General features: G+C 39.1%; 1 protein-coding gene across 1 annotated transcript in view; it reads right to left on the bottom strand.

The window, feature by feature from the left end:
- Window positions 1-4204: 4204 nt before the first annotated feature.
- LOC108444135 (deleted in malignant brain tumors 1 protein-like) overlaps window positions 4205-26443 on the bottom strand; it is a 28015-nt gene continuing 5776 nt past the window's right edge. The window contains exons 2-23 of the mRNA XM_037538086.1: window positions 25250-25378; window positions 23673-23981; window positions 22688-22993; window positions 22184-22492; window positions 19142-19444; window positions 18657-18956; window positions 15308-15622; window positions 14658-14972; window positions 14227-14550; window positions 13475-13786; window positions 12870-13175; window positions 12614-12676; window positions 10825-11139; window positions 7771-7824; window positions 7523-7681; window positions 7304-7393; window positions 6218-6277; window positions 5783-5845; window positions 5620-5694; window positions 4822-4884; window positions 4669-4731; window positions 4205-4370 (exon numbers count right to left, since the gene is read on the bottom strand). Coding sequence (XP_037393983.1) covers window positions 4321-4370; window positions 4669-4731; window positions 4822-4884; window positions 5620-5694; window positions 5783-5845; window positions 6218-6277; window positions 7304-7393; window positions 7523-7681; window positions 7771-7824; window positions 10825-11139; window positions 12614-12676; window positions 12870-13175; window positions 13475-13786; window positions 14227-14550; window positions 14658-14972; window positions 15308-15622; window positions 18657-18956; window positions 19142-19444; window positions 22184-22492; window positions 22688-22993; window positions 23673-23981; window positions 25250-25378 — 4283 coding nt within the window. The 3' untranslated portion in view covers window positions 4205-4320. The remainder of the gene's footprint in view (window positions 4371-4668; window positions 4732-4821; window positions 4885-5619; window positions 5695-5782; window positions 5846-6217; window positions 6278-7303; window positions 7394-7522; window positions 7682-7770; window positions 7825-10824; window positions 11140-12613; window positions 12677-12869; window positions 13176-13474; window positions 13787-14226; window positions 14551-14657; window positions 14973-15307; window positions 15623-18656; window positions 18957-19141; window positions 19445-22183; window positions 22493-22687; window positions 22994-23672; window positions 23982-25249; window positions 25379-26443) is intronic.

The raw sequence follows: 26443 nt of genomic DNA, 5'->3' as shown, positions 1-26443 counted from the left end.
TGTTCCCTTCTTTCACTTCTAGTGAGACTCTGGCAGCTGCATTCTGCATCAGCTGAAGCTGTTTGTTTGTCTTTTTGTCCAGTTAGGAGATCATTATAGTAATCAATCTTGCTAAAAGTAAAGGCATGAATGAGTTTCTCCAGTTTGGTTTAATCAGAAAATCTCTCATCTTATTGATGTTTTTAAGGTGATAAACAGCTGATGTAATAGCTGCTTTACCTACTTTTGACTGCTAAAATTAAGATGAGAATCCATTAGTACACCAAGGTTAGGGTTAGGGTTAGGGTTCTTTAGATTTCAGTGCTCTTGAATCCACATATTCGTCTTGTCTTTCATTGCTGTTTGTGAATAAAATTATTTCTCTTTTATCTTTACTGAACTGCAGAAGGTCTTGTCCAGTTAGTGATGTGCTCAAGGCACTTACAAAGTAAGTCAACAATTGTTTGGGGAGGGGCCCAAGCAGATCTGAGTATCATCTGCAGAGCTGTGGTAAGATATCTCATAGTCTTGTAATATTTGGCCAAGAGGCAGCATGTATAAATGAAGTAAGAGTGGCCCAAAAATTGAACCCTGGGGGGACACCGCAAGTCACTGACATTCTCTCAGTAATGTTATTTTCAGTTTTCACAAAGTAGTCCCTTCCTTCCAGTTATGAACTGAACCATTTAATGACAGTTCCTGAGAGTCCAACCCAGCTCTCAAGTCTATCTATGAGAATTTTATCATCAATGGTATCAAAGGCAGCACTGAGATCAAGCAATAGTAAGAGAGATGTTTATCCAGAGTCTGTATTTAATCAACAATAAAAACAGTAATAATCTCTCATTTGTCTGAACAATGTAGAGGTTTTTCATTGTGGTAGATCATCTTTGATAACAAAATACACACAAAGGTAAAATGTTCACAAAGTTTAATAATGAAGCAATTAGTAAAAGGCAAGTGTAATGCAAGATGGATCTAGAAACCAGAAAAGTTTATACAATGTAAGATAATCAAGCTGATATAGAGTAATTAAGGCATTACTTGAATATGACGTGAAATACTAGCTCATACACAAAGAATTAAACCTGGTTCTGTAATATCACAGTATCTTAGGACAACTACCAACCTGCCAGACTCTGAGCAGAGAAAACCCTCATAATTACATTCAATATTGTCATTGGGGCAATGACTGAGAGGCCAAGCCATATCAGTCTTTCTCGGATCCTCCTGGGTGTCGCAGAAAGGATCAGTGCACTCTTGAGGCTCAGTTTGATGTAGGATAAGACTGACTGGAAATCAAGAGATGCTGATTTCCAATACATTAAGTGACAGAGTTTTTCTGACATTAGGTGTCAACACTTTCTGGGGTGAAATAACATTAAACAAATTGACTTTGTAGCTCTGTGTATTTTTGGTATGTCAAACACAGGATGGCGATTATGCTACACAACTGCACAAGTGAGTCTGAATGAAAAATTAAACAAAGCTGAGTTATGCATATTTTCTCAGCTTGTTAAGTAAAGTGAGCTTACTTATACTAATCTAAGGTGTTATTCAAACAGTAATTGTAGGAAACTACCATTTTATCTCTCATGGACTCAAAACTAAAACTCACTAATGAATTATGTTTATTTTTTTCTATTTGGCTTTTAAGTAAATGAGCAGTTGGTGATCTAGTTTTTTGTTGAACATTCTGTCACTCAAACTGCAGCTTCATGGAGTCACGTTTTTCCTTTCTCTCCAGGTGGTGGTGCTATAAGACATTACTTTTCCATGCACAATATTCAATTATCATTGAAAATCTACCTCGATGTAGAATAGTTTCAGGCCATTTTATGTCATGTCTGGGAACAAAATGGGTTTGAAATGTCAGTATTAAAATGTCCAGTATATTATTTTAAGAATTGCATGTGAAGGGGACACTATTACAAACAGGAAACAAACTGTGAAATGAACACAATGGCACTAAAAGTCAGCTGTGGTGATTTTACCCCAGAAAAAAGTTATACATGATGTAAACATAAACCTCTCTTTGACACAGACGTCACATGAACTTGATATTAAATCTGACAAAAGCAGCCTTTATGACAACCACTGCTTTTTGGAATAAGCTTTTACAAATGTGTTGTAGGTTTATGTCAGTGAAAGGCTTATGTAATTGTTGTGTATTTTTATGAACATGATCTACAGCAAAGTCCTACCTGTTTTTCTATTTCATATCAATGACTGAAATGCGGATCATGCAAAATATACTCTGAAGCAAGGATGTGGGAAGGAGGAGTGCTGAGCGGGATCCAAAAAAAAGAACACTTTCAAATATTTTGTGCCCCAACAAAACAAGCAAGCAAAGCAAAATAATCTTGTTTTACAATTTTCATCTAAAGTAATTATCTCCCACTCCCATCAAGTTTTTCAAACATTGTAATGATCTCTCACTATCTGTGTGCATATAGTTTGACTATGGCTGCAACTCAAGCTGCTTTCCTTCCTCATATGAACAATCTGATTGGTCAGCACTCAGCTCATTTGCAGAGACAGCAACGTGAGCTGTTGTTGGTTTTATGAGTACTGTTGTATCTTGTCATCTCTCTCCAAACAATTCAAATGAAAAATAAAAGAAAATGCTGCTAAAACTTCCAGTACCTACAACTTTCTTGCATTTATGCTCTTAGAGCGACATGTGGAGATCTGTTCATTTATTTTTTACACTATACCACTAAGACAGTACTGAATAATCATTTCTATAACACAGAATGTGTAGCCTGACTGGTGAGAAGCTACAAAGAGCAACAAAGCAAATTAATAAAGCAAGAAATTAAATTTAATCAGACTGGCATTCAACATCCTGCCTTCTGCCCAGTGACTGCTGGGATAGGTTCCAGCACCCCCCGCGACCCTGAGGGAGAATTGACTTAGAAAATGTGTGTGTGGCATCGAACAGCTTAAGTTTACAGATCATTAACATTTAATTAATTTATTTTTCTTTATACACTGCCACACCAAACGTCATGGGACAGGAACTAGCATGGTATAGGACCCCCTCTAGCCTGGCAAAGTGCAGCAACTCAATGTGGTATCAATTCCACAAGTGGACAGAAGACGTCTGGGGGAATGTTGAGCCATGCTGTCTGGATAGCCGACTACAGCACTGTGATGTTTGTAGGCGCAGGATCTCTAGAGCCAATGGAGCTCTCCATTTTATAACTGACAGGGGCGAACATGCAGGCCACGTCATTTGACAGAACTCTCCAGAATGCCCCTCAAACCAGTTCTGGACAACTTGGGCCCGATGGCATGGTGCATTATCCTACTGGAATATCCCATTGTGGGGGTACATGACATCAATGAAGGGCTGCAAATGGTCACTAAGCAGTGAAACCATTAATGACGTGTTCAGGCAGATCAGTGGCTCCAACCCATATCATGTGAACACACCTCATGCCAGTATGGAACCACCGCCAGCCTGCATAGTGTTTTGGTGACAATTGGGGTCCATGGCTTAATGGGGTCTGTGCCACACATGAACCCTACCACCAGCTGTTATTGTGACTCATTGGACCGCACCTCATGTTGCCAGTCCAGTTGGCATCACTGTGTCCGGTGTCATGGTGTTAACAGAGGCACTTCGGTGGATCTTCTGCTTCTATATCCCATGGAAGCTAAAGAATGCTGCACTAACCTGCAGGATATGTGCGTGGGGCCTCAGGCATTGAATGTGGATGTAATTTCTGCCAGAGTCGCTTGTCTGTTCACAGTTAATTCTAGCCAGATGCCACCGGTCACGATCGCTAAGCACCCATGGGAAGCCACTGTGCTGGGTAATGTGGGTGGTAATGCATTCTATGATGTATGCCCGTCTACTCGTGACACGGTGGATCAAAGAATATTAAATATTCACTTCGGAAATGGAATTTCCTATCCATCTGGCACCCAATATTATGCCTCATTCAACTCTGATAATTCACGTCACCTTGCCATGAGTACGCTGGCATGTGTTCATCCTCACTCGCAAGATAACATCTCAAAACATAAACAATTGTGGGCCTCCCCAAGCCATCCCCTTAGGTAACACCACTTCATAATCAATTTACATACTGCTATCCCATGACTGTTGGCATGTGAATGTAATTGTTTTTGGGGGGGGAGGGGGGGGGTCAAAAGCAAAGTGAATTTAGAATACAATTAGTTAAAGAGTTTCATCATTAAAAAATAACAAGCTTAGTCAAAAAGAACACAAAATCTCATCTTTAAAAAGAATATCAAAACATCAGGTGTTGTTTAACCTTGGCAGTTTCAAAAAGCTCAAATGTCAGAGTAGATGCGTTATTTGGGTCTCTGTCAGATGATCTGTCCCTCTTTCTCAAACACCTCTACCACGTCATCATAGCCTGAAAGTAAAAGTTGTTCAGTAAATGACAAACATCTCAAACACAGGCATGATATCACTCCACATGTACATTATCACTATCATTGCACTACAGTCTTTCATGTATGTAATATTACAGTGAAGCAAATCCATGTGTAGCCAACAGCAATCTGTAATGAAGTGTGTGCCAGCATAAAATACTTGATCTGTAACATTACAGTGATGCAAATCCATGTTTATCTAACAGCACTGCGCAATGACGTGTGTGAGAGAAAGAAAAAAAACTGTTTACCCCTCAATAAAGTAAAAAGGAGACTCACCTGCTGAATCTCCAAAATCCTGTCCAGGAGTGATGACATCATCATAGTCCTCTGGTGTGTACACTGCACAGGCATATGTGGAAAAATGATTACTGAACTAATGTGTGTTCATGATGTGTTCACAACTAATTTTACATTTTTAAAGAAACAAACCTGTTGTAACGTGTAGATTCTCTCCAGCAGGAATGGCATCATCATAGATCTCCACTTCGTTCTCTGTAAAAATGGGAAATACATGTCAATTTTAGTGTCATTAAGCTTGATTTTACAGTTTTGTCACATGATCAGATGTAGCTCTGACAGCGTCTGAGATTCGTGTAGAGTAAATAATGGTGAAATGAAGAAATCCACACAAACACACACACACATTTTCTAAGCCACTTCTCTTTCTAGGTCGCGGGGGGATGCTGAAGCCTATCTGAGCTGTCATCGGGCAGAGGGTAGGATACATCCTGGACAGGTCGCTAGTTCATCACAGGGCAGACAGACAGACAGACACATTCACTCATACCTAGGGGCAATTTAGCATGTCCAGTTGACCTGACAGCATGTCTTTGGATTGTGGGGGAAACCAGAGAACCCAGAGGAAACCCACACAGACACGGGGAGAACATGCAAACTCCACATAGAGGACCCTGGTCACCCGGCCAGGGAATCGAACCTAGGCCATTGCTGTGAGGTGCTACGCACCGTGCCACCGTGCCACCATGCCACCCATGAAGAAATCTAGATCCAGACAATTATACAATAGCTACCACACAGAGAAGGAAGGAGTATTTTCCACTACATCGCACTGTTAGCACAATATTTTAGGACATGCATGGAGGAGAACGCTAACTGTGAGATTGTTCACATGTGATTTAACACATTAAATTCCAATTGGCTATCACTGTATCATTGTAGCACAGACGAGTGATTTTTCAATGCAAAAATTACAAAACAGGAACACACTTGCTTCTCTAGTTGTCTGTCCAGCAGAAATAACATCATCATAGTTCTCTGGAGCATCTCTAGTTCCCGCCTCACCTAAATCAAACAAAACATGTTTCACAAAGAGTTCATTAATCTTTTCATGAAGGCTTTCAGTGAAGGGATCTCTATAAAAGGCACCCACTTTTCAGTCCACTGGTGCTGACATCATTATAATATTCAGCTTTTTCCTCATTCACAGCCTTTTCTGGAAGAGAAAGGAGAAAATTAGTTTATAAATCTCTCCATCAGCCTGATGCTCCTGCGGAAGCTAATTTCTGGAGCAATAACTGTAGTATTTTCAAACTTCAGGAGATGGAAACATGCCCATTTCAAAATGTGTGCACAGATGTCAGCAGCCTGCACAACATTTTTGAAGACACTAATGCAAGAGTGTTGGATTTATTCACCTACAGAGGAGAAAATTAACATCATCTACAGAAGAACTGAAGCTATGATCTTTGCAAGCCTGGAAGTCCTGGCTAAAGAATTCACTTGATCATTTGAACATTTTACAGTTACAATTCTAATATTTATGAGCTGAATGGAGTTTAAGACACACATGTTTTGGTCCTCTTACCTGAGAGAAGCTCCTCATCCACATCCTCATATCCTGAATGTTCTTCAGAGAGGATACTTCCTGTTAGAAATACATTCAGAATGTCAAACAAAAGTGCATAAAAGCTCCCATTAAGCACCTCACTATTTTCATCAACTTTATCATTATTTTCTCTTGCAGCATCTAAGCTGTCTAGCTATTACAGAACAATACCAGTTATTATGCTACATAGTAATGCTAAATAAAGTTTCTGTGAGTATTTGGCGCTGTCCTCCTCATCATATATATGATATTTTGGAGCATTTCACTGAATCTGTAAAAAAAAAAAGGTTTGTATTATTATTATTATTATTATTATTATTATTAAGCTCTATAAATAGTATAAAACATAAAAGGTACATGTGAGACCATTTAGTTTCAAATTCAGAAAAAATCTGAAATAAATTAGATTTTTCCATTTTTAGCAAGGAATTCTTACTTACTTAAATGGACAAGCTGCCTCTGACATCACCACATTACATTCTCTGTTCACTCTGCAAGACTCACTGACCAATTACACAACTCAAAGTCATACAACATGAGAAATTTTAATGGGACTCAAATTTGAGAAATTGCGAAGCAGGTGTGTGAGCCATGTGCAAGCACAGCCTAGTTAATCTCTCGCATACTAGAAACCAGCCTTGACTAATTCTGGCTGTATGTCTTATTGAAAGGTTCACCTTCTCAGCTTTCTTAGTCAGTGAGATTAAATTTGACTCTAGTATGTTGTGGAACATTGCACCATTCACATTTCCTTTGATGAAGAAACGATCATTAGGAAATCTTACACATTTCCAGGAACAATTACTTCCAATTGCACACTATTAATTAATGGTACTGACAAAGATGTTTATGTTATCAATATAGGAACTTTAGGAAGCTCTTAACTTTCTACATGATTGCTACTTCTTTCATAAAATCTTCCCAGCCTGCAGGAATCAGCTCGAAATGTTCCAGGCCGACCTTCATGATTACAAACTCCAGCATTTTAAAGGAGACATAAAAATCTTCCCTAATCATTGGGAGCTCACTAGGAAAGCTTTAATTAGAACGCTTCACATCATTTACCCTTTTTAGTCATTCTCTTAGCGATGATTCTCTGGTCGATCTCTTCATAGACTGCCTCAGTCTGAGTCTTATGCCACCTCTTAGAGAGCACTGTGAAGGAGACAGAGAGAAACATGGAGCCAGTTCAGTAGAAGAGAAGACTGATGACAGACTGAAGGACTAATGATGTTTAGAGAATGTATAGAAAGTGGATTGTAGATGATCTCTGACTCTCTCTACCTCTCCTGAGCACTCTGTTCTGGTAAAACAGCACAACCAGAAGCACTAAGGCCAGGAAGAGCAGCACTCCCAGAACCAGGAGAGACACTGGATAGATGGATGGAACAACTGCTAAAAGAGTTTGTGGAGGAGTAACTGCTTTGTTCTCTGTCTGACCAGCTAGAAATGAAAATACAGAATAGAATTCCATGAAACATTAAACTTAGAAAATGTTCAAAAAAAATCACAGAAATGTACAAAAACAGTACCTGTGATGGTAATAGTAGTTACTCTGGATGTAACAGTGGGGGATACAAATATGTCTGTAAGAAAAAAAAAGGTAAAGTTCACTTTTTATTATTGAGAGAGAGAGAGAGAGAGAGAGAGAGAGAGAGAGAGAGCTTTAAAGCTTTTATCCTAAAAACAGTAACCTTGATTATCAACTGATGCAGATTCAATGTTTTTTTAAAACTAAAATATGATAAGAGTTTGGTACCATAGTTTTTTTGCTGATTGGTGAACCTCTGCCCAGCTTTGCTTCTGAGAGACTCTGCCTCTCTAAAATGCTCTTTTTATACCCAGTCATGTGAGTTGCATGAAATGGTAAAATGTCTCACTTTCAACATCTGATATGTGTTTTATATTCTACTGTGAATAAAATATAGATCTATGAGATTTGCAAATCATTGCATTCTGTTTTTATTTACATTTATTTACATTTTACACAGCATCCCAACTTTTTTGGAATTACGGTTGTAATATTTTGAAAAGTGGTTAATTTCATATACTTTGAGTATTAGAAGGTTTTGAAAAAATGAGCAAGAGCTAACATAATAATTAGCTGAAGTGACCGTTCAAACAAAGCATTCTATGCAACATGTAAACAGCTGATGTTGTTTTTGAAAGTACTGGGCCATATAATATGATATAATATGAAATAAGTATAAATCAATGTGTAATATTAGCTAAAAAGTGTATGTAAGTGTATCTTTTAAATATGTTGCCTTTTAGTTTGAAATAAGGGAAAGGGAGTCAGACCTGGATAATTCTATGGGTACTATGGAAGCACACTTAGGGCCCTGAGCCTATAGAGGGCTTAAGCCACTAGTAAACATGAGACCTGATACTTCACCAGGGTAGAAGATGCCAGTGTCCAAAATATAAAAGCCAAATATAAAATGTCAGCCATCTGAGTTAAAGATCATAATTGCATCATCCTTTTTGGTAGTGATCTGTGAACTGTCTGCTTTCACTCATAGTCATTAAATGTAAGATATAAATTAAATAAATTAGATTAAATAAATTAACCATTAGAACCCTAACATTTTTGGTAATTAATTTTTTTATTTTTTTGTATTTTGGGTCAATTACAATTACAATTGCAATCATAAAGTGTTCACATGAGACGGTCACACATGCCATATGTTGTTATTTTCAGGAGACTGGGCTACTCAGATATGCCATTGTTTAACAAGTAAATGCTAACAGAAATGTGATATATTTATAAACTAGGCTAAATTCACACAGCACCTGCAAATTATTTTTAGTTTTTTGCTTATAGAGATCTTGAAAACAAGTTGTACCTCAGATACCTTTTCAGAAATTGTTGTGAGCTGAAAGTCTAATATGATGGTGATTCATTCTGTTGGTTATTATGAGTAAAAATTAACAATTAGCGTACGGCAGACATGTTTGTATTGACTTTCTGTCCTTTTGGATTCATGCTGAGTGCTAAAACTCTGACTCACAGCAAAACAGCCTTTGTTTTTTATTACAAATTGAGTTGCATATTTATTATTTGATAGTTTTGATTGTCAAAATCAATGTAAACTAAAAAACAGAGCTATATATTATTACATTTGTAATAATAGGTGTCATATTTATTGCTATTTATCTGTTAAAATGTGTTTTAGGGCCTGTTTGTGTTATTTTGAGGGAAAGTGTCTGACACACTCACAGTCTGAGTCAATCAGAGGACTGTTTGAGACATCAGGGAAAGTTGTAGACTACACACATTGCTGTGAGGATTAAAATATGTCAACATCATCCAGAAACGCCGCCGACTTCTCTGATCCAAGCTCATTTAAAATGGACAGAGGCAAAATGGAAAACTGTTCTGTGGTCAGATGAATCAAAATTTGAAATTCTTTTTGGAAACTATGGACGCCATGCTCTGCGGACTCAAGAGGAGAGGGACCATCCAGTGGACAGTACAAAAGCCTACATCTCCGATGGAATGGGGTTACATTGGTGCCTATGCCGTGGGCAGCTTACACGCTGGAAAGTCACTATCAATGATGAACAGTATGTAGAGGCTTTGGCAACATAATGCTCCCATCTAGACAGCGTCTCTTTCAGAGAAGGCCTTGCATATTTCAGCATGATAAGGCTAAACCACATACTGCATCCATCACAACAGCATGGCTTCACAGAAGAGTCCGGGTGCTGAACTGGACTGCCTGCAGTCCAGACCTTCTCCAATAGAAAACATTTGGCACATCATGAAACGAAAACTCCAGCAAAGCAGATCCAGAACTGTTGAGCAGCTAGAATCCTAAATCGGACAAGAATGGGACAAAATTCCTCTCCCAAAACTCCAGCAATTGGTTTCCTCACTTCTCAGAGATTTATAGACTGTTGTTAAAAGAAGAGGGGATGCTACGCAATGGTAGACATGTCCCAGCTTTTTTGAGATGCACTGCTGCCATTAAATTCTAACTGAGTTAATATCTTTTCATGAAATATAAAATATATTATATGAAATATAATTTCTCACTTTTAACATCTGTGTTGTATGTTCTTGTGTGGTCACCAAGAGCTCGAGAATATTACCTTCTGATTACGGTTTTGTAAAAAGAGGTGAGCAAGCAAAATAAAGAACTTTACTGACATTTCATGCACTGTTCTACAGTTTCATACAGGTGCTTTGATGGCATGGGAATTTGCTATGACAAAATCTGAAGGTGTCTTATAAGCATTTTTCAAAAAGCTGAGTGTTTGGGGAGGTGTGCTCCACTTGTAAAGTAGCTACAGATTAAAGTGTAACTACATAGTAAATAGAAACAGTTAGTATATTTAAAATGAGTATGTAGTACTTAATGATGTGAAACACCTACCAGTATGGTTTTGTTTTTATGTGCGTTCTGTCAGTTTTTTTTAATTTTAATAAATTAACCACATTTTTTTACTTACTTTTTATGTTGTTTACAAACTCTTTCTACACTTTCTAACATTCTTTGAACATTATTTTCTATTCAAAATAATCTCCAGGAGAAAAATGTTGATTAGGTCAACCATACTCAAAGTTACCAGGCTTCTCTGACCTGTACAGGTGACTCCAGCATGCTGCCTGTGGGAGCAGTCAGTGTGGTTCTTCAGGGAATGAGGACAGTCCCACAGGTGAATCTCATTCCCTCTACACTTCACTCTGTTCAGCCAGATAGGCCCTTCACCAGCACCGAAGACAGCACTCCCATCAGCACTCAGCGCCGGCCCACAGCCCAGCTGCCTGCAGATCACCTGAGCCTCCCTGATGTCCCACTGATTATCACAGACAGACCCCCACTCAGCATTGTGATACACCTCCAGCCTCCCAGAGCAGCTTCCATTCCCTCCACTCAGCCTGAGAGGCAGTTGCTCTACATCACAGACAAAACACATGAGGAGATGTCAGTAATTAACACTGATTAATTTCTGCATTTTCAATACTCATAAAAATATATAGCACAATAAAATTAAATATGTATTTCTGCTGTGAGAAAAACATCTGAGGTCAACAACAACAAAATTAAATGTGATTGACAAAAGAATGTACAGTTGGATCTATAAATATTTTGACATCAACAATGTTGTTATTTTAGCTATCTAACAGCATATCCATCTCAAATAACTGTACTGCACTAATTTACAAGGGAATTCAACACCAGAGCATTTTCTCTGTACTATCTGCACAACCTGCTGCTTTAACATTGCTCTCTTTACAAATGCTCACACACGTGACTGTTTGTTTGTTTATTGATCAGAAGTTTTTCAGTGCTGGTTCCTGCACTGCGAACTGCTGTAAATAACAAAGGACAAGCAATTAGCGCCACCTCTGTGATTTAGAAATCTACACTGTGGTTGGACAGATGTGATTTTGTATGTTTGATTTTGTATGTTTACAGAGTTTCCCTGCTCCAGTCTTAGCCCCTTCTTGAGCTGAACGAGGTGTGAATAGCAGAGAGAAGCACTAAACTATACAGTGCAGGGGCTCCAAGCCTGGAGTTTGAAAACACTGAATTACAGGTCTGTCTAGACTCCCATCATTTTTGGCTTCTGTTGTGTTTTGGAGGTCAGTTGTTCACAATGCGCTAGCTCAGTCACTCCATGATTTGGTCCATAAAACGGAGGCCACTATACAGTGTGATGTCACGCAAAACTCTAGAATAGCATCCTGCTGCATTTGTTAGCAGTCATCAATAAATACAAACAAATCAATATCATTGGCAGTCATACATGCACATGTCATAACACTACCTTCACCATGCGTGACAGATGAGAGTACACTTTGGCTCATTAGCAGTTTTCTCCCTTCTCTATACTCATCTCTTCCCAACTGTCCATAAGATATTCTTAGTATAGAATACTCATCTCAGTATAGGTCTCTAATCTGGTTGTCCTGTTTTTGAGGTTTAACAGTGCTTTATATCTTGTGGTAAACTCTTGGTGTTTACTTTGCATTCAAGTCTTGATTGTTTACACTGACACACCTACCCTCCAGAAGGGTGTTCTTGATCTGGCCAGTTGTTATGGTGGGTTTCTTCTTTATCATAGAAAATACTAATACAAATGCCCTACTTGAAGTCCTTAAAAATAGAGGACTATGTATGAAAAGGTTATAATTCCTACAGTGTTGGACAACATCAAGTTTGGATGTAAATCCACTCTATTTAAAGGTGAGACTGTGCTTTGTTTATCTTTATTTTTTATTTAAATTATGTTCCATTTACTTAATTCATGTTTCCATTTGGAATGTAACTATTTATGAATGTAACTGCACTGAGCCTTACAATGCAGGAATACTTGTTCTTATCACACTTTCATCAAACTCTGAAAAGAGTTGAGTGTCCTTACTTGCGCATTGACTCTGGTTAGGATATGAGGAGCATTTCAGATGGTTTTGCAGCAAAGAATCTCCTGTTAATACAGAAAACATAAATTCCAGTTAAATGTTTTGCTCTCAAATGTAACTTTAAGACTACAAAATCATACAGATTATCTACCAGATTTATTTCACAATTCTCAGATCTTCACTTCTGCTGTGAAATTTTTGATTACTTAGATGGAAATAATTCTGCTAATGGTAAAATCTACTAGAGAAACTGCCTACCTGAGCAGGTAATGTGAGCCACCTCATTGTGATTATCACAGATGTTCTGTCCCCATGGTGAAGATGGACAGTGCCACAGAGTGGAGTCATGTTTCCTACATTTCAGATCATCCAGCCAGTTAGGAGCTGATTCCACTCTTGCTTTGGTTTGGCTCAAAATGCCAGATCTTCCACAGTTCAGCTCCCGACAGATCAAATTACCTGTTTCTTCATCCATATCATTTGTACACACATTACCCCAGGATCCATTGTAGAACACTTCCAGATTCCCCTCACAGCCCTCAGTGAGTCTGATCTCTTTTAATTCTGGTGGGTGAAAGATGCTTTTTGTTAAGTCTTCAATATCAACATAGTGATACATTTCAAATTCAAATGGAACAAAACACATTTTTAAATGATAGATCAAAAAATAAATCTATATAATGTGCTTTAATGAACCTCGCCAATGTCATTTTGCAGCTTCTTAGCAGGCTTTTTATGTTCATTAACAAATGTTCAGAATGTTCTTCTTTTTCTGCAGTGCTTCAGAGATTTGTTTTCTCATGGCAGTATGGATAAGTTCTGTGTCTGCACAATGCTAACATTAATGTCAATCATCATCTTACCTGAACACACGACTCCTACATCATCTTTGTGTCCACATTCATCCTCTCCACACAGCTGAAATCTGCAGTTCCACAGGGACGTCTCATTTCCTTCACACTCCACCTCATTCAGCCATATACGTCCAGTTCCAGGTCCAAATAGGGCTGGTACCGGAGCACTGAGAGCCACTCCACACTGCAGCTGTCTGCACACCACCTGAGCATCCATAATATCCCACAAGTCTTTACTCACTGTCCCCCATGAGCCACTGTGGAAAACCTCCAGCCTTCCTGCACAGTCTCCCCCAGAACCAACCAGCCTGAGGCTATGACCTAGAACACACATACAATTGAGCTCGCATCAACTCCATAAGTTTGAGCAAAAGCCTCTGATGACTGGATAAAATCCACCTGACCACCTGAACAAGTGTATCCAAGGAATGATACTACAAAATCTGTCCTTTTTGCTCAAAGGCCTGAAAAGGATTATTACAAAATGTAAATAATGGCTTATGTGCATACATATTTTATATACATATATATGTTCTATAGAAATAGTGCAGAATTGTAAAAATATCTGGTTCATCTTACTTTCCTAAAATTCAAACATTTTCTCTTGTTTCTTTTCAGGTTTAAATAGAACAATCCAAGATTTTCACTAAACATATGTAAATACATAAAAACATAGAGTACATGCACACACACCTGTGTATTTTTATTTTAAGGTGTACTGTTTATATTAAGGTTCTCCAAAATAATTCCAAACAACTTACCTGAGCAAGTAATGTACAATTGTTTTCTGGAGCTGCAGTTGACCGCTTCTGCACTGCTGCAGTTCCCCAGATGAGCTTCACTCCCAGTACAGTTGAAACCCGTCACACACATGTGACTGTGTTCAGGACTGGATGTAGAGGAGCTGGAGAAGCTGATCACAGAGCCACAGCCCAGCTGTCTGCAGACCACAGAGGCCTCAGACTCACTCCAAGAGTCCAGCAGAACTCTCCTCCAGTCCTGCATGAAGTAAACCTCCACCTCCCCCTCACACTCCATCCCTCCAGACAACCGCACTCGCCCATCATGAAACGCCAGAGAGGAACCTAAAAGGTTAAAAAATATATTGTTCATTTTACAAATTTCATGAGGTTCTTTACTTTTTTCTACATAAAAACATCTATTCCTACTTACAAACTCTGAACAAACTCACCACTGCAGATGACTCCAGCATCCTGTTTATGAGAGCATGCAGTTCGACTCCATGATGAAATGGGACATTTTGACAGGTGTGTTTCGTTCCCCTGACAATCAAACACATCAGCCCAGATCTGGCCACTCCCCTCCCCAAACCAGTCTGACCCCAACACAGCCACAGCACTCCCACACTTCAGCTGACCACAGAGGACACTGGCAGCTCTCATATCCCAGCTTACATCACACACTGTGCCCCGCTCACTGAGGTACTGGAGCTCCACTCGACCAGAACAGGAGTCAGAGCCACTCACCAGCCGAGCCTGAGTGTGACCTGAACACACAAAGGGTTTATTAAGACAGCAGGTAAACAGAAATGTAGGTACAATAATTGATATAATAAAGTGAGTACATATCACGTTGTTAGAACAGTTCACAAATAACTGATTATGAATAACTGACTACAACTTCCATGAGCACTTGCACTCAACAAAAATTCAAATGAAGACGTTCTCACATGTACACAAACAAGGTCTATGTTATATTTCTCCTATGATCTGTGATACTAGTGATGCACCTACACCCTCCCAGAGCATGAATGAGGCCCACAAGTCCTTGTACAGCTCTGATTAATATCAAATACTGGAAAGCTCAAATTTTATACTTAACCAGAACATATTAGTCCAACGTCACTGTCATGAGGGCAATTGAGTCTGAGTGAAGATGATGTTGAACAAAGAGAAATCTCTGATTCGTTGCCTCTACACTGAAGCTCCTCTGACCACACCTGACCGTCCCCTCTGCCAAAAGCAGCTGCTCCCAGCACCTCCACAGGAAGCCCACAGCCCAGCTCTCGACACACAACCTCTGCATCCGGCTGGTCAAAGTCAGCATCACACACTGTGGACCAGGTCTCTCCATGAAGCATCTCCACTCTTCCAGAGCATGAATGAGGACCACCAGTAAGTCTGGGCATTCTGTGACCTGTGACAGATGTAATCACAGTAAAATTGTGCATAACACATACAAAAATAAAACCTTAAAATAAAATTATATAGTAGTAGATATCAAGATTTTAAATAGGTATTGACATATTGTACAAAATAACCATCCATTCAATGACAAACTTTTTTTAGTTAGAAGCATTCTCTGCTATAATTAAACATTGTAATTTCCATGTGATGCATATTTGTAAAACTTTTAAAATTTCCATGCCATCACTCAATTTGACAAGGAATGAGGGAGAGGTTTATTTTCAAAGTTGGGTTTAAACGTTATAGTTAGTTATAGTTTTAGATTAATGTAACTAGTAATGAAATAATAGAGCATATTTCACAAAGCATCAAACACACATCAGTGCATAGACACTGTCCTTATTCAACTACGAAATGCCAGTCACAAGTATTCGACAGTCAGTTATGTACATTTTACATTCATCTTGACAAAGTTTTTAATTGTGGAAATCCTTGCATGAAAGATACTACATAAAACTAGAGTTATGTTTGCATATATGTGTAAGCATTTGGTTGTGCAAGAGGAGGAGCAGTCTGAAAGAGTGGTTCTATAGTAATGGGAACAGGAGAATGAAGAGAACAGGGAAGAGGCAGGTCAAGGACAATTATAATAATGTCATGCAGTAGCTGCTACAATGAGTGCTCACCAGTTAAATGCCATATGCCATATTACAGACATTGCACTACAGACTTCTGAAAATTCAAACATCTGACTTGTCTATGGCAAGTTTGTATAATACAGACGTGTCTCAGTTATCCATGATTTAGTCTTTGTCATGATTAAGCACAATATTTTATGCTAAAAGTCATGTTTTGGGCAATATAAAATGCAAACATATAAAACAAACAAAAAATGGCAGTTAACATGCACATCAAACAAACAAATATGACATTGTTAAGTAAAATATGAATAAATGTTCTTTCTGTCTTTCTGGAGTTTGTAAGGATAGGATTTCAGTTGCATAACAGTGCGGGGTCTCCTTTGTCTTATGTTTTGTTTCATAATGCTCAAAATTTTTTTAATGTGTGACAGATCAGGACTGCAGTCAGGTCAGATTAGCACTGAAACACATTTACTGCAGAGCTAAGCTGTTTTAATACATGCAGAAGGAGGTTTGTCTTGCTGAAATAAGTAAGGGCTTCTCTGAAAAAGACGTCACCTGGATGGCAGCATATGTTGCTCCAAAACCTGTATACATCATTCAGCATTAATGGTGCCTTCACAGATGTGCAAATCTGATTTGCTTTAGGTAGTTTGTTGTTCACAGCTTGTTTTCAAAGATATAGTCAAGCTAACTCAATATTAACTCAATATTTTCCTGTTGTGACTGCAGATGACTTGCAAATCATATTCAAACTATATTTAACTCTAAACAGTGCAAAAGATATTTAATGTTTCAACTAATTAACTTTTGTATTTTGTATACTCACATGTTTATTCTAAATCTGATGCTTACAATTTCGAAAAGATGGAACAGGGTCATACTTACTATCACACTTCTTTAACAGTGTTCAGTAATCATTTCAGAATTGAAGATACTAATTCGTTTATAGTTTTTCTTTCTGTTTCTCACTTGGTATAACAATTCAGATGCTCAGCACTGTTGAGTTTCCATTGTCAAATATTGTGCTTCACATGTTTTCAAAGGGAGGCAGGTCTGAACTGCTGGCAGGAAAAAGATGTCATCTAGATTCCATCATATGTTGCTCCAAAATGCATATATACAGCCCACATTAATGATGCCTTCACAGGTGCGCAAGTTAACCATGTCTTTGACTGTAACAAACCCACATACTGCAGCATGACAGACAGTGGCTTTGAACTTTACATTGGTTACATTTGAACAGTCAGAATGGATGTTTTTTTCTTTGTCCCAGAGAACATGACTCATTATTTCCAAAATCAAATTGAAAGTTTGGCCCATCAGACCACCTGACATCAAAGGTCACAAGCATTCAATCTTGGTTTTCGGCCTTCCCCTTTATGCACAGAGATTTCTCTAAAACGTTTACCAGTATTATGGACTGTCAATCTGAATTTCTTTTAATCATGCATTGAGAAAAGCTGTTCTTAAACTGTTGGACTATGAGCTTGTGCAGTCTTTCAAGATTGCTCTTGTTATATTCAATTATGTTAGATTAAATAGAAAAAAGATTAAATATTAAATATGTCTCTCTTCTTTGTGCTGCTGTCAGGAGACTATGAAAGACAATTTCTTTCAAATGCTTTCTGCTTTTATTTGCATTTACCTACTGTCCCAGTTTTTTTGGAATTGGACTTGTAATTAAAAACTATCAAAAAACAGTACTCTGCAGATATCTTTGGCAACTTATTTAACTTGGCACATTATTTAAAAGCATTTTATTGGTAATTAGTGTGTATTGCTTATAAAAGTATCATAACTGGAATAAGTTAAAAAAGAAAATCAATTACAACAAAAAAATCTATGAAATAATTATTTGTTTGTTTTTTTGAGCAAATAAACACCTACTTGCCATGGTCCAGTTTCCTAAAAGCAACTTAGAGTTAGGATCATCTTAACTGGTAGACAGAATGTTTTTGATGCTCACTGCTCTATTTAAGCATCATTTTTATGCTAACATGCTTTTGTAAAACCCAGCCCAATGATAAATATGAATCTAATTTTCTTAATTACCTTAAACTTTGAACAGTACCATGTATATACAAACTCACAGGACATGTCCTTAAGAATCACGTCCTAATGACAATGACTTCAACATTTTTTTTTTTTTTTTTGGAATGAAAAAATATTTCTTTGCATTTTAGAGAAGCAAGTGAGATGGCTTCTCTGCCCCTGAGGGTCACATGCTGAGTAGTTAGATCCCATTTTTTTAAGTAAATGTGTGTCAAAGTCTGAAAATCAGTGTATAACAATAATAATTGTTATAGACTGATTATATTGTTATAAGAATTGAGCAATTTGGCCTTTCTGTAACTTTTCTCTAATTAGAAAATATGTATATTAAGATTGATTTGGACATACCTGAACAGACAATTTCCACATCTAAAAGATGAGTACAGCTATGTTTGCCCCAACCCAGTGACCCACAGTGTTTCAGTGTAGACTCTGATCCACTGCAGTCAACATTACTCATCCAGATCGGTCCTGATCCTCCTACAGCAAGATTCATAGTCAGTGGCTCCCCACAGTGTAATTGCCTACATACAAATGAAGTATCATTTATATCCCAGTTATGAGCACACATTGTTCCCCACTGTCCTCTATGAAGAACCTCCACTCTCCCAGCACAGCGACTTCCACCATCCACCAACTTCACACTGTCTGTACAACAGACAGAGAAAGTAAATGTATGAAGGAATGAAGGTATAAACAGATGACAAAACTAAATCAGGTAACATTATATGACTTGATAAGAACATTGAATATGTTTCCTTTGGTAAAATGTGATATCTTACTAATAACTAACAACAAACTAACTACATACATAAATAAATAAAATCACTTACCGGCACACACCAGACCCACATCACTGTCATGGGAGCAGTTTTGTTTTAGTGAATATGATTTTGGACAGAAGTGAATCTGAGATTCGTTGCCTCTACACTGAAGCTCCTCTGACCACACCTGACCCTCCCCTCTGCCAAAAGCAGCTCCTCCCAGCACCTCCACAGGAAGGCCACAGCCCAGCTCTCGACACACAACCTCTGCATCCTGCTGGTCAAAGTCAGCATCACACACTGTGGACCAGGTCCCTCCATGAAGCACCTCCACTCTCCCAGAGCAGCGAGAACCACCAACCAGCCTGACTCCTAAAATATTATGAGGAAAAAACAGAGATGTTTTAGAATGTCTAATGGTGCACAGACACACTACTTTTATAGGAGGACATCATTGGCAGTGGCTACTGGCAGGATGTGCTTGCTCCAGAGGCCAAGGAAAAGGTAGCATTGCCCCTGGAGGCAGGGTGGTAGCATTTGCAGGTGATCCCCTCTGGTTTTGTTTCTGACATAATTTGAAAATATATGTTGTCATTTACATTGTCTGCAAATTTCATGATGAATGGACCAACAGAAATGGTCCAACATGACGTGGAAAAAAGTCTGTTTCCATTGACTTACATCAAAAGTAAACTATGGTTTTTGCTTCTCCTGCAGTTTCTTCTGCAATTTTTTTCTGGTTTTGTTCTGACAGCAGCAATATGGTGTTTTGGAAGAGTTTGGGTAGATTTTTAGATTTTGGATAGAGTAATAATTTCCTTGAAAGAAATATTAATATTACTCTAAATTGGCCTTGTTTTGTCTTTTCTATCACATACAACCAAAAAAATCTTGCACGTTCTTAATATGTTCTGACAGACATATATATTTTTTTATATTTGGAGAAGTTGGAGAGGTTATGGACACTTTGGAGATGCCTAGTAGATGAATAGTGGAAAATGCTGCATAGCTCCTGAGTACTTTTATATGTCTGTTCCAAACTCTGTACTTTGTCTTACAAGATCATCCATTCACACATTGTAAAGCCCAAAAATAACAGGCTTTTTTCTGTATTTGTTAATGGAACCTAAATAATGGAAATAAAAGTCTGGAAGGGAATGAATGTCCTCTTCTACATTTACATTATTTGGCTGATGCTCTTATCCAGAGCGACTTACAATTTGTAAACTTTTTTTTTTACACAGGTAGGCCAAGGTGGTGTTAGGAGTCTTGCCCAAGGACCCTTATTGGTATAGTGTAGGGTGCTTGCCCTGGTCAGGGATTGAACCCCAGTCTACAGTGTAGAAGGCAAAGGTGTTAACCACTACACTAACCAACCACCACCACTACACTAACCAACCACCAGGTGTAAGGTTCTAGGTGTAAAGGGTGCAGAGAGAGTCAATCCATATTGCAGCTGGTGACTCAGCAATGCAGGGAAGAACCAGTGCCACTGGCAGTGATGATGGCATTGATTGAAGCTTAAATTCATCTATCTGGTTCAGCGTCACTGTGACTGTGTACAAGAGAGGGCTAGCAGCTCATTCAGACAAAGGTCAGAGAGGTCATCTACAGTGGCTCACAGTCTATGAAGGCCTACATTCCCAATGGGTCAGCCTAGCAGTGTGAGTGGGTCTCCTATATCAGCACTGGAGGAAGTCATACCTAGTGGTCATAGGTGTGGGTATATCTTGGAATTTACCACAGATTTGAAGGCAGCTCTGCCAATCAGATTTTAGGAACAGAAATATCCTTTTGTAAAGCATCTCATTTAGTGCAATAACTGTTCTCATACAAATACAGCAAATCTATCTAATATGCTTATACAAATAGGCCAATAGCTATAACTTGGCTAATAGGCTAATATATACTTCTATTCCTATTCTCTTATATTTTACTGTAGTTAATGTCTATTTTTATTTCTTTATAATGTATGTGTATTTTTTAAAATTGTATGTTTTGTTACTGTGACACTGCAATTTCTTTCAGGATCAAAAAGGCTAGGTTTACACAGCAGGTAAAAGTGGCCCAAATCCGATCTTTTCCCTCAAATGTTTCCTCAGTGTGAACAGCAAAAACCGCACTGAATCTGACATTTTCAATTCTGATTTGAGACGCTTTCATATGTGGTACTGAAATCCGATCCGTATACAATCTATGACAATGCGACTCAGTCTGAACAGCCAGATCGGAATTCATGCGACTCGGAATTCATGGAAATTCTTATATTGTGGCACTAGAAAACACAGTAAAGAGCAAAACAAGAGCAACTTGAACAAGAGCAAAGTGTTGTCACACATTGTTTACAGATGCATGAATAGAACAGATACATGATAAAATAATGTGCAGTAAAAAAAATAAAAAGTGAACTGCGTGAATGCTATGCAGTTCATAATGCAGCGGTGCGTGTCCCCTCCAATGAAGTAGAGACTATACTGTAATTAACAAGCAGCTTTGTTTAAAGTGGGCTCTTAAAATACTATTGCAACTGCTAACATTGCCCATGCTAGGATCTGCTACTGACTGTGGTGGCAAAGAGAACATATGCAAAAGAGTGCATATGACACCTGCTGCTAGTGGGTAAGCACCATTTAGTAATTTATTGGGTGTGGGTCGGGCAGAGCAGAGCACAGTAATGGCTTGTCTGGACCATAAAGCCCACTTGATACTGAGAGCTGAGAGTGGACCAGCCCAGAACCTAGTGTGGTGCCTGAAAGGAATATGCATCCTACATCTTGAGACATCTTGGGATGTTATTATAGCCAAAACATCTTAAGATCCATGTCTATAGACATGTCTTAAAGACATGTCTTCATTTCATAAGACTTGCCTCAAGATGTCCTAAGACATCTTCATAATGTGTCTTTAGACATGTCTTAAGAAATCCCAAGACATCGTAATGGCTGGGTATGTATCACTGAGTTGTAGAGATAGATGAATCTACGACAAGCCTACAGGAGAGTGACACTCTTTGCATTCACATAGGTACTGGACTTTTTCAGGTTGGAGAACCCTTGGAAGGGGGACATTTTATTTTTTTTTTACATTTAATTAACACTGAATACAGTTTACCTGAACAGATAACTCCAACATCTTTGGAATGGTCACAATTATGTTGGCTCAATTTTGATGATAAACATTTCTTCAGTGTAGACTCTGATCCACTGCAGTCCACACCAATCGTCCAGATTGGTCCTGATCCTGGTCCAAAGTGAGCATCACTCAGTGCATCTACAGCCTCTCCACAGCGCAGCTCTCTACACACCACTGCAGCATCTCTCATATCCCAGTTATCATCACACACTGTTCCCCACTGTCCTCTATGAAGAACCTCCACTCTCCCAGCACAGCGACTCCCACCATCAACCAGCCTCACACTGTCTGTACAACAGAGACAGAGAGAAAGGGGGACAGAGAGGGAGAGCACCAGACAGAAAACTTAACTCCTCAATTTATTTAAATGATGCAAAGAAAAATGGACTGTAGAAAAGAGGAAGACAAAGAGTGAGAAATGGAAATCTCCTATTTTTTTTTACTGCAGCAACAATTCAGATTAACTGTGAATGCAGCTCTTACCAGAACACACCAGTCCCACATCACTGTCATGGGAGCAGTTGTGTTTGAGTGAAGATGATGTTGGACAGAAATAAATCTGAGATTCGTTGCCTCTACACTGAAGCTCCTCTGACCACACCTGACCCTCCCCTCTGCCAAAAGCAGCTCCTCCCAGCACCTCCACAGGAAGGCCACAGCCCAGCTCTCGACACACAACCTCTGCATCCTGCTGGTCAAAGTCAGCATCACACACTGTGGACCAGGTCTCTCCATGAAGCACCTCCACTCTCCCAGAGCAGCGATGAGGACCACCAACCAGCCTGACTCCTAAAATATTATGAAGAGAGAAAAGAGAACATTCAACAGTGATTAATGATGATTAATATAAAACTGTTGTCATAAAATTATTTGATAGATGAACCTTAAATGACTTTAATGAAGTGGCTGGTCAGTCTATATGCATGCATACACACCCATGAGTCATGCATACATATACAGTACACCCATGTATATGCATACATATACATCCATGAGTCAAAACATTATGACCCTCTGCCTAATATGCTGTTATGAGGAATGGATCCTGCGCTTTCTGGCACCAAGACATTACCTGTCACAGATCAGACATGTTGTTCAAGTACATTCTACAGATTCATAATCAGACTGAGATCTGGAGAATTTAGAGGCTGGGGAAATACCCTGAACCCTCTTTATCATTTTCCTCAAACCATTCATAAAAAATACATGCAGAGTGGTAGGGTACACACAGAGAGAACTGTACTGGCTTGAACAGCCCCTGAAGTCCCTACAGTAAGGGGGTCTAGTGGTTATGTGATGCAGTAGGGGGACTTGATTCCCCTTGACCCCTCAGAGGGAGGGTTCACTGCAAATCAGTACTACATGATTCAATAAATTATGAATTCAGTGATGGATGAAAGAGAACAAATCAGTGTTGATCAGAAAATGAGACTTAACTAATTCTGGTAATAAGATTTGAATAGCTTACCTGAGCAGATAACTCCAGCATCTTTAGACTCATTACAGGCATGTTTACCCCATAATGTTGAATGACATTTCTTCAGTGTAGACTCTGACCCCTTACAGTCCACAGCATCCATCCAGATTGGTCCTGATCCTGGTCCAAAGTGAACATCACTCAGTGCATCTACAGCCTCTCCACAGCCCAGCTCTCGACACACCACTGCAGCATCTCTCATATCCCAGTTATCATCACACACTGTTCCCCACTGTCCTCTATGAAGAACCTCCACTCTCCCAGCACAGTGACTTCCACCATCCACCAACCTCACATTGACTGTACAACAGGGAGAAAAATGGGAGTGACATAAAAAGAGAGAAAGAGATGCATATACCAGTCACTTCATTAAGCATACCTCCTTGTATCTTAACTCATTGTCCATTTTATCAGATCTTCTTACCATATAAGTGAACTTTATAGTTCTTGTCTACAATCAGTTATGAAAGCATGTGTGTTTAAAACTGGCAGAGATTTGAACATCCACATTTTTTTGCATTGGATCCAATGTGTATCGGCTTTTGCCTTGTAGTGTACTTTGCTAATTTTACTTCATAAACTGATCAGAACTTTTTTGGGACATAGTGAAATCTGTATCTGCAGGCAGCAGGATGTCTGCAAGAAGAGCCAACAGCTAAATTTATGACTCAGGTTACTAACACACTTTCAACCCCTACCTATTCTCACCTCAAACAAACTTACTTTTGACCCAGCAGTCTGAAGACTTTCTTTCTTTTAACTGACAGTTTAAGTGCAACTTAATGGAACCTCATGCCACTCCTTTGAAACATCCTGAAGAAACCCTTGGACATCACTGGAGTAAATGGAGTAAAAACCTTTGGCTTTAAATGTGCTATGTAAATAAAAATTATTTGGGTGGTGGATCATTCTCAGCACTATAGTGACACTGCTGTTATGGTGACATATTAGTGTGCATCGAGCTGGTACAAGTGGATCAGACACAGCAGTGGTGCTGGAGTTTTTAAACTGTTTAATGGCACTGCTGGAGTCAACCAAAAATATCCAGCCAACAATGTCTTGTGGGCAACGTCCTGTGAACACTGATGAAGGTTGAGAGGATGAACAACACAAACTGTGCAGCAACAGGCGAGGTATCATCTCTGACTGTGTACAGTAAGGGGACATTGTATTTAAAAACTCTAGCAAAAGTGCTGTGTCTATTCCTCTTAAACCAGCACAACACACAAACATACCATGTCACTGCAGTGTTGAGAATGATCCACCACCCAAATGTGGTGGTCCTGTGGTCATCCTAACTATTGAATAATGGTAAAAGGGGGCTAACAAATTATGCAAAGAAACTGATGAATTGTAATTGTAGAACTACAAAGTGCATCTATTTGATAAGTGGACATAAAAAGGATGTGTATAGATACAAGGACATATACTTCATTAAGTGGCTGGTAAGTGTATATTAATGTAAAGCCAGAGAGATGCAGACAGAAAATTAACCCCTAAAAAAATTAAAACACAGGTTTTCCCAATTAGAGGAATTCAAGAGCAACTATGAAAGATGGATTTCTTACAAGCACACAATACTCCCACATCATTGTCATGGGAACAGCTGTGTTTGAGTGAAGATGTTGGACAGAAGTGAATCTGAGATTCGTTGCCTCTACACTGAAGCTCCTCTGACCACACCTGACCCTCCCCTCTGCCAAAAGCAGCTGCTCCCAGCACCTCCACAGGAAGCCCACAGCCCAGCTCTCGACACACAACCTCTGCATCCTGCTGGTCAAAGCCAGCATCACACACTGTGGACCAGGTTTCTCCATGAAGCACCTCCACTCTCCCAGAGCAGTGAGAACCACCAACCAGCCTGACTTCTAAAATATTATGAGAGGACAGGAACAAAGTGACATATTCTTATGATGGAGAAAGTGGTTAATGTTTGAATTAAAATGCACTAGATAATTCATAATCTTTTTAACTACCAAAGTTTGCATAAGAATGAACTATGTTTTCAATCCTTAATGATATATAATAATATTGCAGCACACCTGAACAGATGACTGCAGCATCTTTGGAATGACCACAGTTATGTTTACCCCATCCTCTTGAGCTACAGATCTTCAGTGTAGACTCTGATCCACTACAGTCTACCTCATCCATCCAGATAGGTCCTGATCCTGGTCCAAAGTAAGCATCACTCAGTGCATCTACAGCCTCTCCACAGCCCAGCTCTCTACACACCACTGCAGCATCTCTCATATCCCAGCCATCATCACACACTGTTCCCCACTGTCCTCTATGAAGAACCTCCACTCTCCCAACACAGCGACTGCCCCCATCAACCAGCCGCACACTCCCTGTAAAAGAGACAGAAAGAAAGAAAAGGAAGAAAGAAAGGCTTTCCTCCACACCCCATTTCATCACATGTACAAGCTGCAAACTTACTTTATCTTTGTGTGTTTTTTTTTTTTTAATGCAGTTTATACATTCAATTATATATCTCGCACCTCTATATTAACCCTTTTCTGATCTTGCCCTCTGACTGGAGTGTGCTGTGGATTAACTGGCCATAGTTGGTGCTGGTCTACCTCACTTGCTTTTACTTGTGTTCTGTTTTAGATGGCTCTGAAAATTCTGGGTCCTGACCCTGTGTCACAGTTGGCCCCTCCCAGTCCTGTCCATGTGCTCCTTTGTTTTGGTTTCAGTCCTGCCCCCTGTTTGGTTACTCCGCCCCTGATTGTATTCACCTGTCCCTCATTGTTCCGTGT

This window comes from Pygocentrus nattereri, chromosome 1, assembly GCF_015220715.1.
Source record: "Pygocentrus nattereri isolate fPygNat1 chromosome 1, fPygNat1.pri, whole genome shotgun sequence".
NCBI lineage: Eukaryota > Metazoa > Chordata > Actinopteri > Characiformes > Serrasalmidae > Pygocentrus > Pygocentrus nattereri.
The sequence above is the reverse complement of the archived record's forward strand: the minus strand, read 5'-3'. Positions and strand labels throughout refer to the sequence as shown.